Source organism: Pseudorca crassidens, chromosome 8, assembly GCF_039906515.1.
Source record: "Pseudorca crassidens isolate mPseCra1 chromosome 8, mPseCra1.hap1, whole genome shotgun sequence".
NCBI lineage: Eukaryota > Metazoa > Chordata > Mammalia > Artiodactyla > Delphinidae > Pseudorca > Pseudorca crassidens.
Genome location: NC_090303.1, coordinates 60,400,103 through 60,412,325, shown reverse-complemented (window position 1 = coordinate 60,412,325; position 12,223 = coordinate 60,400,103). Strand labels below are relative to the sequence as shown.

Sequence of the window (12,223 nt, the reverse complement as noted above, 5' to 3'; positions counted from 1 at the left end):
AAATCTAGGTACTGGGCCTCTGAAGAGAAAAGAACTATGTAAGGTTATCACCCAAGTGATTCTGTGATTCATACTGCCTGAAATTTGTGATCTGAATCATATCAATAAAGAACAAGCATTCATGCCACAGGCTTCTGGCTAGTGTGGTTTCTGAGGCCACTGGCCTCAACATCCACCTCTTCCTTGACAGCTGCTTGACACTTGAAAGATACCCTCCACCTTTCCATTTTTTTGTTCCACTTGAAGATGGTAACAGAAGTTCAAGGAGGAGGGCAGCTTCCTTTTCGTAGGAACTGTCATGTTCCTGCATCTTATATGCACACATTTCCCCCCAATTAAATGTGCTGAAAATTCCAAAAGCTAACTTTATTTTCCAAAAACCAGTGCATTTTCTTTGCCCTGTATGTGGGCTTTTGCAGAAGCAAAATACTTCTAGGCAAATGGTTTGCTGATGGCCAAGTTGGCAGAAAATCTCTCTTAAATAGCATAGCTTAGATATGCCACTAGCAACCTCAGTCCACACATTCACAATTTCCCTATTTTATTTATAATTTTGGGGAAGAAATGCAGTTATAAGATCCAAACTTCTTCTGGATATGGCATTTTTTCCTCTTGGAGGGTGAAATTACAACTCACTGTGGGTTTATTTCAAAAAGAAATGGAGCTGCCATTAAGGAAACTACAGACCATTTTTTAAAAAGCTTGAATCAAACTTCGGGACTAGCGGTGTTTATCAACATTTTAATTACTCTTCCCAACATTATATTCTAGCTGTCATTCCACAGTTTGCCTCAAAGTTATGAAAAAATTACTTACGAAAAGCCAATTTGCAGAATTAGTAAAATCCAACCCAAGCAGCACAAGGAGCAAACACAAGAATGGGTGAACATTTTATCAAATTTTCTATCCTTAGCTAATTAATTTTACATTAGTAAAGTCCCTGTCTTAGAACTTCATACCCTGTCTACAAGTGTTGCCCAACAGAATCTTTTGCAGAATGGTGGAAATGTTCTATTTCTGCGTGGCCTAATATGGTAGCCACTAGCTACCACAGTAGTACCATGTGTACTACTAAGCCCTTGAAATGTGCCTACTACAACTGAGGAAATGAATGTTTTTAATTTAAATTTAAATAGCTACATGTGTCTAGTGGTTACCATATTGGACAGCATAGCTATATATAGTTAGGGCAGACACCAGATCACTTAAGTCTCTGTCTCTGTTGACACAACAGCCTTGAGTTCTAAGGCCCATCTAACATACAAAGCGCTTTATGACCTCTTTGTTGAAAATATTAAATAATTAAATAGAACAGCCTGTATGAAGCCAGACAGAAAAAACATCTGCGAGAAGTTCTCTAAGGATGATAACTACTCTTTAGGATGAGCCAGGAAGGAGGATGGAGAATGATGTTCTGGAAACGTGGATCCTAGACTACAGTTCAGCTCTAGCCCCACCACCAACTAGGTGAGCGGCACTGGGCAGTTCCTGGAGTTCTTTGGACCCTGATTCTCTTGCTTATACTATGCTGGCATCTTCTAAACAACCTCCAAGGCCCCTCTTTGGTCCAAACCTACAGTGAAAAGTCAGGTCAATCCAGGTCGGGAGAAAAAAACCAACAATTCTCAGGCAGAAATTGTTGCGTGTGTTCTGCCTGACCTGCTTCTGTAATTTCAGCTCCTTTATGCTTTCACTTAAGATATAAGCTAAGAAATAGACATTCTGCTGCCTGAGGATTCAGAATCTGGGAGTTTCATGAGATGATAACAGGACTTGATATGCTCACACAAAATGGAACGCTTTTGAAATGCCAGTGAAGAAAATCAACTGAATGCTAAGTAGTACTTTTCTTTTTTTGCCTAATTTTTTTCTTTCACTGAGAAAATTTTCAAACCTTTAGAAAAGATGCAAGAATAGTACAATGGATACCTATATACCCTTCACCTTGCAAGACTATTCTCAAGTATAGATACTCACAAGTCTAATATCCTGGGTGTTCACTCTGAAGAGTAATGACGTGATAACACCTCCCAGTTCGTATTGCTGGTGAGAATAAGCTTTGGTCAGACTGAGGTGAGGGTCTGGCTAACTACTGAGGGCAACAAAATAAAGCACAAGTATGTAACTATATTTTCTCTGTCAACCATGAGCATGGATTTCAGCGGTAAACTCTAATGTCAGCAACTTTGTAAATAGATAGAAATGAACCAACTCCTTATGTTTCAAGAGGGAAAAGCATGATCTTTGAAATTAGGAAGACTTTGCTCTAATCCTATCACCTCAAATCCAAGCCCCATCCCTCTCTGAACCTATTTCTTTGTTTACAAAATGGGATATAATGTCTGCCTCAGAGAAATATTGCGAAAATTGTGTGAGATAATGTAAACAGAATGACACTTAGCAGCCATTCAGTAGTGTTAGTTGCTTTTACAGTTTACTATGCATTTTCCCAAACAGTACTTCAGGAATGACAACCTCATGGGATAAATTTGTCAGATATCACTATTTCTGGTTTACAGCCAAGAGAACTGAGGCTCAGAGACATTAAGGGAAGGAGACAGGGAAAAGAGAACTGGCCTCTAATAAGCAGGCGTGCTGGCCAGGTCTGTAGAGGGGATGCTTCTATCACCTCTGTCGATGCTCATCTCAGCTCCAGAAACAGACTCTCACAACTGCAGTCTGCAGCGAGGCATTTAAGGTTCAGAGGGGCTAACTTCACCAAAGACCACATAGCTAGCTAGTTGGTTTCGTTAAGTATCTGGTTAAAGTGCCTATGTTAAGGGTTGAGGAGCCTTGGTAAAGGGTTCAAGGGCCTTGGTTAATGGTTTAAGGGTCCTGGTTAAGGGCTTAAGGGCTCTGACAGAGGATTTAAGGGCTTTGGTAAAAGATGTAGGTGCCCTGGCTAAGGGTTTAAATATCCTGGTTAAAGGTTTAAATGTCCGGAATCTTCTGATTCCACATTTATGGCTCTTCCTACAACATCTAACGAAGACACATTTCAGAAGGTGGGATCTCTCCCCAGCTCAAGGAAGCAGACGGTTTCTCCAGATCTATTTGATTCTTTTTTTTTTTTTTTTTTTACATTGGAGTATAATTGCTTTACAATGTTGTGTTAGTTTCTGCACAAAAAAGTGAATCAGCTATATGTATACATATATCCCCTCCCTCTTGGACCTCCCTCCCACCCACCCCTCATCCCACCCATCTAGGTCATCACAGAGCACAGAGCTGAGCTCCCTGTGCTATATAGCAGGTTCCCACTAGCTATCTACTTTATACATTGTAGTGTATATATGTCAATCCTAATCTCCCAATTCATCCCACCCTCCCCTTCCCCCATGTCCACCCATCCATTCTCTACATCTGCGTCTCTATTCCTGCCCTGCAAATAGGTTATTCAGTACCATTTTTCTAAATTCCACATGCATGCATTAATATATATTGGTTTCTCTCTTTCTGACTTACCTCACTCTGTATGACAGACTCCTTCCACATCTCTACAAATGACCCAATTTCGTTCCTTTTCATGAGTTAGTATTATTCCATTATATATATATATATATATATATATATATATATACACACCACATCTTCTTTATCCTTTCATCTGTCAATGGACATTTAGGTTGCTTCCAAATAGTGCTGCAATGAACATTGGGGTGCATGTGTCTTTTTGAATTATGGTTTTCTCAGGGTATATGCCCAGTAGTGGGGTTGTTGGGTCATATGGTAGTTCTATTTTTAGTTTTTAAAGAAACCTCCATATTGTTCTCCATAGTAGCTGTATCAATTCAGATCTATTTGATTATGCCAGGCAACTGGCATCTAGCCTCTCTCCTCGACAAAATGCTCTCCTCCACAGGCCCACCAAAGGCATGGGGTGATTGGCGGTCTGCATAGTGAGTGGGCGATATCTCAATTCCAGGAATCTGATCAATGTCCCCTCTGACCTGAGGTGATGATGACATTTTAAATAAGGTTATTAATTGAATACCTTTCTTAGAGAATGTCTATGGGAACTAAGACATTGGATGATTGAAAATAACACTTTAAACTGTGGAGGTGATACTGTGAATGGGCTGAAGTTGGGTGACTTTGACAGGCCAAACTGCTGAAGCAAGGCCATGCTGTCATTAGGCCATACTCTAAAGACTATATTAGAAGATTGGTCCCCACGATGGTGTTCAATTAGTAATAAATGAGGGAAGAAGCAGGTTATTTGCACAAGCAGCTGGTGGATGGCTCTCCCCCAGTGCACACATGCCATCTTCAGCCTCAGACCCCAGTGGACAGCCACACGGGTCCCCTGGCAGAGCAGACTGCATGTGGGTTCAGCACATTCCAACTGGGTTTTCCTCTAGCCATGGAAACTTTACATAAACCTCTGCTTTCGTTTGTAACTTTGAGACACATGAGTGTGTTCTGTCACACCCACCAGCCTGCACCAGAGATGGAGGTGTCCATCTTGATGCTCTGACCAGAATCCACGTGAGAACAGTAGCTGCCTTTCCCACTGAGCAAGTGGAAGGAGAAGCAGCAAGGTGCCTGGAGGACTAGGAAACTATTAACAGTAAAGTAGACCAAAGGCAGGGTTTCTGAAAACATCTCTAAATAGAAATGTGACCAACATAATAACTGATGAGAAAACCAAAAGGGAGAAAGAAAGAAAGAAAGAAAGAGAGAGACAGAGAGAGAGGCAAGCCAACCATTCATTTTGAAAATTCAATGACATATTTTAGGAGCCATGAAATGTGAATACATTCATAAAAGATAAATCATGGGTGAATGATAGCTGGGTGCTATTAATCTTATGTCTATCACTCAGTTCCTTTCTCTTTCTTTATATCTAACTATCTTGGCAGGAATCTTAACCTTCTGGCAGAAAACGCTTTCCCAAACCATACCAAGATGACACTGCTCATGTATAGGTTTTCCAATCCTAATGTCCGGTTATTTTCACCATTGTGTGAAAACAGGAGACCCTGCAGAGCAGCAGAAGGCCCTCAGCAGGACTGACACTCAGGCCAAGCCCCAGGAGGCAGTGCAAAGAACACATTGTTCAGTTAAACCCCACAGAGACTGGCCTCAGAAAATACCTGGGGTTTGCATCCCCCAAAAGTTGAACAAATGTCAAGGTCATTCAAAACTCTTCATAGGGTTAGTGGGAGTGGGGGGGGGCATCTGGAGTTTTAACAAAAGTACACAAATCAGTGGCCCTTTGTCAAACACTGCAAACAAGCTGTCATGCTTAAGAAGAGCCTCCTTTTCTCTCAGATTTTATATCACTGCGTTCATCTCAGGTACCACAAAGTACAGTGAAAATCTAATAAGTTAAAATAAGCTGTGGAAAGGTCACCAGAAAAACAGCAAAAAACAATATTCTTCAACTGAGTGAATGATTTCTCTCAGGGGATTGACTTTTAGATTGTGAATTTAAAAATATTTGCAATGTTTCTGAAATTGCAATTTTTTTGTGCACACGATTTCAAATAAAGGTGATCAAATCTTCCTGCCGTTCTAGGTGACTGAAATTAAACTGCCAGCAGTTATCACTAAAACAAAGGTAAAGCCATTTTGCTTACACATAATTGAATGTTTCTGAAGTCTAAAGGACTAGAAGACTTCTCAGTGTGAATGTCTGTTTCAACAAAGATACCCTGTTTTGTAGTATTGGATCCATGGAGTTTCTAATTACACGTATATAAGTCTTGGCAGCATTACTGTAGTTCAATTTTGCCTTCTGCATCTAGGAATGTGAAAGATTTGTATATGCCGCTGGTTGTGACTCGCCAATAACAAGTAATGAAAATTCCTATTTATCATTTCTAGGATCAACACCAGTTTGACAGCAGAAAATGGCATTACTTACCTGGCACACAATTACTGTTGTATAGAATCTGGAAAAATAAATCCCTCAATCCATTCAGGAATGTTCTTTTCCCAATTACGGTTTCAATGACTCTGCACATAACACTGATTTTTACCTTTTTCTATTTGCATTTTAATTTCAAAAGTCCCTGTCGATTTTATTTCTATAATACAGTGTGTTTATGTTTTCAAAATCTTAACAACTTCTTATCCCGGGAGTCCCTTTATTATTTATTTTTTACTTTGTTCAGTTACTGGAAATCATCTCATAGCTTTTTTATCTATTACTTTACTTGAGTTGATTTTTTTCGTTACTTTGTGAAATTACCCATTTGGTGATCACATGACTAATATGCAAAAAGTTCTTATTTCAATTATAAAAGCAAATCTAATTCATGATTATTAAGAAAAGTACTTTGCAAGTCAACCACTGTTTATTTCAGAATATAATCAAGTACCACAGGCTAGATTAAAAACTTAAGGATAGGGATTTTTCCCCCCCGATTTAAAATAAAACAGGTAATCAAACCTTCCTGCCAACCTAGGTGCCTGTGAAATTTAATCACCAGCAGTTATCATTAAAACAAAGGCAAAGCAATTTCTTTTCTTTTTTTTTTTTTTTTTTGTGGTATGCGGGCTTCTCACTGTTGTGGCCTCTCCCGTTGTGGAGCACACGCTCCGGACGCACAGGCTCAGCGGCCATGGCTCACGGGCCCAGCCGCTCCGCAGCATGTGGGATCCTCCCGGACCGGGGCATGAACCCGTGTCCCCTGCATCGGCAGGCAGACTCTCAACCACCGCGCCACCAGGGAAGCCCCAAAGCAATTTCTTTTACACATAATTGAATATTTCAGAAACACATTTCTAAAGAGTTCTCAGAAAATGTATTTAAAAATTAATTTTAACCTGATTATTTCATCTGTTGTGACTCAGCTGGTAATGTAGAATAAATGAGATGCTCGGGTAATGTGGTCCAACAACAGCAGGTAAGAACATATTCTCAGGAAAATCAGATAATTTTGAGCTTAATATGGGTAAATTATTAGATTTTTACTCTTCACACAAATCCATCCAAACCTAAACCTCCCAGAAATAGAGGCTATTCCTCTAAGAGAGGTTTAACCCATGGTATTCTATTCAAGTTCACCTCTCCATATCCTGGACACTACAGAATCAACCATTCCTTTCTCAGTGCTCAATTGCCCAAGTATGTCCTAAGGTACTGGAGAGCTGTGCCACTAAACCCATTGCTACCTGAGCAGAAAGAAACTGTCCAGAGAAGAGGAACCACCAAGAAAACAGGTCAATAGCCCTAAGGAGGGAGTTGAAAATTAGGCAATGAACTCCCGTATCTCCAGGTCTTTGCCTAAGATCTTACCTCTTCCTGAAATGCCTTTCCCGCGCTCTGCTTTTTGAAAACATTCCACTCATCCTTCAAGGCTCAACTCATATGTCACCCCTACTGACCCCTCACAACTGAGGTCATCACTCTCTTCCCTGTACTCTCCTCCCCATAATTTATTTTATCAAAATGGAAAATAGATTGCTATTTGCTTGTCCATCTCTGCTGCTGGATGGAGAGGGAAAGGATCTTGATGCATTTTTCTATTCCATACACTTGGGATTATGGCTGAAACCTAAAAGAAACTTAATAAATGCTTGTTTAATGGAGCTCAAACCGCAAGACCAAACTTAACATGCAAGGTAAGAGGCAGACTTGATGTGTGTTGGACTTATTTCTGTACCTAAAGTCTGAGTCAGTGAGAGCTTTCTTTTTCATTCCTCCAAGGAACAAACTTTATTCACACCAAGCACTTATTAAGTGCCACACCCTGTGCTAAACGCTCTATACAAGTTATCTCACTTAATCCCCATGACATTCTTATGAAATAGTTCCTGTTGTTAGCATCAGTCTCATTTATCGATGAGGAAATTGAGGCTTGGAGAAGTTAAATAACTTACCCCAAGTTACCCACTGCTGGAGCCAAACTCAAGGACAATAATCCCAGAACTTCAGAACTTGAAGGAATCCTTTAAATTATCTTCCTCACTTAACCTCCTTGAATCTGATGCTTATAACTTACTGCCTGGCACATAGTAGGCCCTCCAAAACGGTGATTAATAGATTGATGGAGTGTCCTAATTTTTCAGACTCTGGCCTTTGCCTGAGAGAACCCAGCTGCCACCACAAACAGGCTCTATTCTTTCCTGCCCAACACCTCCCACAGGTGTGAATTGCTTGTGTCACCTGAATTATTCATGATCCACACGATGGTGAGCTTTAAAAAGAGAATTCTGGCTCTTAAATTTTTCAAGACAAAGTGCCTGATTAATTGGTGAATTAGCCAATATAAGCTCATGGCCCATGGTTGAGTCATACCAAAAAATATACCTCTGCCCACTTTTTGAATTTAAGCTTTTGCAAAATTTTCCAGTTTCCATTAGGATTTAAAACAGTGGTAACTAAAGCAGAAAAAAGAACCATCACAAGCATCTCTATTCTATCTACAAAGCAATTAACATCATCTAAAGCTTATACTGTGCTGCTTCAAACCCATGTATTCTTCCTAAGGCTGAGTTAGGTTTTCAATAACATTCCTTAAGCTTAAGGCGATCTTTCATCAAGATCTGAAAATTCAGATGCCACAGCATCTGTAATTTATACCTTCAGTAAATCATGTGATAACACTGCCTTATTGTCCTTTATCCTTTCTTCTTTCCCTTCGTCACCTCTCCCCCACCAGTTCATTTTCTTGTGGGCCATTTTCGGAGAGGGATAACCATATGCTAATCATAAGCTAACATCACTGTGTTTTAAATTCAATGTTAGTCAACCAAAATGAACTGAAAAGCAGCAGCAGTGGTTTGGGGGTACTAAAAATAAGCTGTAGCATTTGCTGAGTTCTCAGAATTAAAACCACAGGCGGTCAACTTGTTGCTGCTCTTAATAAGATATGACTGTTCTGCCCCATTGGTTGCTACTACCAGAAACTTCAACTACATCGTACACGTAACAACACTGTGCTTTTCATTAGTTGGCAGTGATCAAGAAAGGAAGTGCTATTTCCCTGGAACTAAAACCTGCCAAAAAAGATAATAAATGGCTTTCAAGTGATCACCTTGTTCCACGTCACAACTGCACCTTAGTCAAATCACCTTGCATTTATGATTTAATTAGTCACACATCTAGAGATATGGTTCCTTAATGCTTGGCTTGCTGTCCAATGCCTCCAACAAAGTGTTTCTTCTTGTGAGTTTAATTTTTGGGTAATAATTTAAAACACACACACAATAGGAATTAATATTGATATATTAAGCATTTCCATTAGGACTTCAAGACCTTCTTGACCCATGAATGCTGTTAACTACACTAAATGTCTTATCAGCCAACCCTTTAGGGTTTGTCATTAAAGTTTTCAATGACTAGCGAAGTAGAAGAATTCTACCTAATGCATCATCCTGATTAGAAACCTGTCATACTCAGAATCCAGTGGGTCTGCTTCTATTGATTCCTACTCCTTCAGATTCATTAGCAATTTGTTCTCTTCAATTAGACCCGCTGTTCAACGTAGAAAAGCTGAAAGAAGCCCTTCCTTCCTCGGCCGCACTTGAAAAAAAAAATATGTATGCCTGGAAAGTAAAATCACAGAACATATTCCAAGAGGCCACAGAGGAAAATCACACACACACACACACACACACACACTTGCAAACGGGCAAATTGTCAAAGGCTGGCTCGACCTCGCGTCCCCTAACTCGCTTCGATCAGAACCAGAAAGAGAATTACCTCTATCTCAAACCCATACCCCAAGCGTGGGTCTCCACGGAGCTAATTTCTGAAACAAACAAAGAAAATCAAGTCTGCGAGAAGCGAGGGTTTGCTCCCCACTGCTTTGAATGTGGACATCCCGCGGAGCGGGCACCCCAGAGCTAGCGGGTTGGGGCGCCCAGTGTCACCCTAACCTTCCCCGCCCCGCCAGCCCCGGTTCCAGCGGCGCCAGAAAGTGCGAGCCCGCCCCTACCCGGTTCGCTTCTCGCCTGCTGCTCCCCAAATCTCCAGAACCCCCGCGTCTGCACACTAAGGGCGCCCCGCTCCCCCACCTCTGCGCTGTCAGACGCCAGGCGCGGAGGTGCTGTGGGCACCGAGGGTGCTGGCCAGCCAAACAAGTGTCACACCGGCCGCCTGCCCTCACCCCGGGAGAGCGGGCAAGACGGCCACAGGTAGGCTCTCTCCATCCCAGAGTGCGGGGCGAGGGCAGCGGGCGACAGACCCAGCGGGGCAATCGCGCCCGACGGGCTGAAACTCACCGGAGGACACCGAGGAGCCGGACAGGCTGGAGTTGCTGGACGCTGCCATCTCCGCGCGCCCCGCGCGACGCTGCTCGCTCAGCCGCGGTGCGGACGCCGCCGCCGCTGTCCTGGCCCGGCAGCTCGCAGCCTCCGCGGCCCCCAGCCCATGGCAAAGTCCTGGGGACGCGCAGAAAGCACCAGCCTCCGGACTCTGCCTGCACTTCCTGCTCCGCCAGATGACGCGCTGCTGCCGCCGCTATTTATTTGTGGTTTCCGTCACTCTCGGCGCCTTCGCACGCTTTTCTGCGAGTGTCGAGGGTAGGTGGGAGCGGAGGGAGGCCGAGGGGCGGCCGAACCAGACGAATCGTGCCTCCAGCTGAGCCCCAGCTGCGGTGCGCGCTCCCCAGCGCGCGGCTGGGACCAGGGCGCCCGGGCGGCCCCGAGACGCCCCGCCGGCTCCCCGCACCCTCCCCCCGGCTCCCCGGCGGCACTTCAAGCTGCCCGGGCAAAGGCGGCGGGAGACAGACAGACAGAGCGACCTCCCCCTTCTCCCTCCTCCCCAACTCCGCTCGCGCGCACACAAAGGAAGGAGAGGAGACGCGGGAGCTCGGGGGCTGGTTCAGCTGCCGCGGGCTTGACAGCTCCTGCGACAGGGGCTGGAGGGGGAGGCTGTGGGCTGCAGGGCGGGGCGACACTGGCCTGGGGAGCCGGACCCCGAGGTGCCGGGGAAGCCGCTGGGGGGCGCGGGGTGAGCATGGCTGCGGTGCGCAGCGCGGCTCCAAAGGTTTGAGGGCGACCGGGTGTGGGGCGTGGGGGAAGGTGGCGGAACTCGCGACGCCCGCCCGGACTCGGGAGCAGCGAGACAGCCGGGGTGCGATCCAGAGGGCGAAGGCGGGGTCACTAAGGACACCATGCTAGGCGTAAGGGGGCCTGGGATGCCAGAGCGGCTATGGAGCGCTCCTTGCACTCCCCTCCAAATTGTCCTTTGTCGCTCTGGAGCTGAGGATTCCTGCCCTGCAAGAAGGTGCGTTTCCTAAAATACCCTCAAAACACCCGGCAAGCCAATCCGGCTGCTCTTAAGTACCCCAGCCATGGACAGTGCCCGACAGGTCCACTGGGCTTTTGAGCTGGGCCTTCAAAGAAATAGAGACGTTCCAGATATGCCATCAGGCCCACACAAAGCCGGGTGTCAAAGAAAAAGAGGTTCTCACACTGCAGTCTTGCAAAGGATCTTCACAAAAGACTTAAGACTTAGCAGCAGGTCCAATTGTGCCCTTTCTGGATAAGGAACTACTCAGGTGTGTGAGAGAAAGAGACTCTGGCACAAGGTGTGTACTTTACTCCTGTATTTAAACCTAAATTAATTTCACTGGGAGGAAATATCATGCAGATTTTTTAAGTCTATTTCACGCTCCCAGCAGGGTAATCGGTTCTTTCATTCCTGAAGCCACAGAAAACTGTGAAATTTGAACAGAAATTGTTAGTTCAAAGGAAAAAGCAAACATTAAAGGAATGAAAGTACTCTCATTATGTAGCAAAGTGGAAATTGTTCACATTGTGGTTGTTCAATTTTTAAAAACATGGTTAAAAGGACATAGTCAATTTAAAAATTATCAGGAGTGACACAGGAACAGCAGCCAATCCTAGGGGGTCCACCTCAACCAAGCACCTAACACACAGTGAATAATAAATGTTGAATAATCACAGTATGCACCCATGTCACATTTTCTAGTTGATTTAAACTTTTTTTTTTTTTTAATTCCCTCCAGGATGCCATCCCAGTGTATGTTCCCAATAAGGCTCTTTTTTTTTTTTTTTTTGCGGTACGCGGGCCTCTCACTGTTGTGGCCTCTCCCGTTGAGGAGCACAGGCTCCGGACGCGCAGGCTCAACGGCCATGGCTCATGGGCCCAGCCGCTCCGCAGCATGAGGGATCTTCCCGGACTGGGGCACGAACCCGCGTCCTCTGCATCGGCAGGCGGACTCTCAACCACTGCGCCACCAGGGAAGCCCTTGTTTTGTTTTTAATGCAGCTTGCAGAATAGTTGAGGGCTCCGGAGCACTCT

At 44.1% G+C, this 12,223-nt stretch overlaps 1 protein-coding gene across 2 annotated transcripts in view; it reads right to left on the bottom strand.

The window, feature by feature from the left end:
- Positions 1-10,901, bottom strand: part of CHN2 (chimerin 2) — a 325,963-nt gene extending 315,062 nt beyond the window's left edge. Inside the window, exon 1 of one of the 2 annotated variants that reach the window (XM_067746621.1) lies at positions 10,177-10,901. In XM_067746621.1, the coding sequence (XP_067602722.1) occupies positions 10,177-10,225 (49 nt within the window). In that variant the 5' untranslated portion in view covers positions 10,226-10,901. The remainder of the gene's footprint in view (positions 1-10,176) is intronic. The other variant, XM_067746620.1, reaches the window with a different exon arrangement.
- Between the last annotated feature and the right edge of the window lie 1,322 nt (positions 10,902-12,223).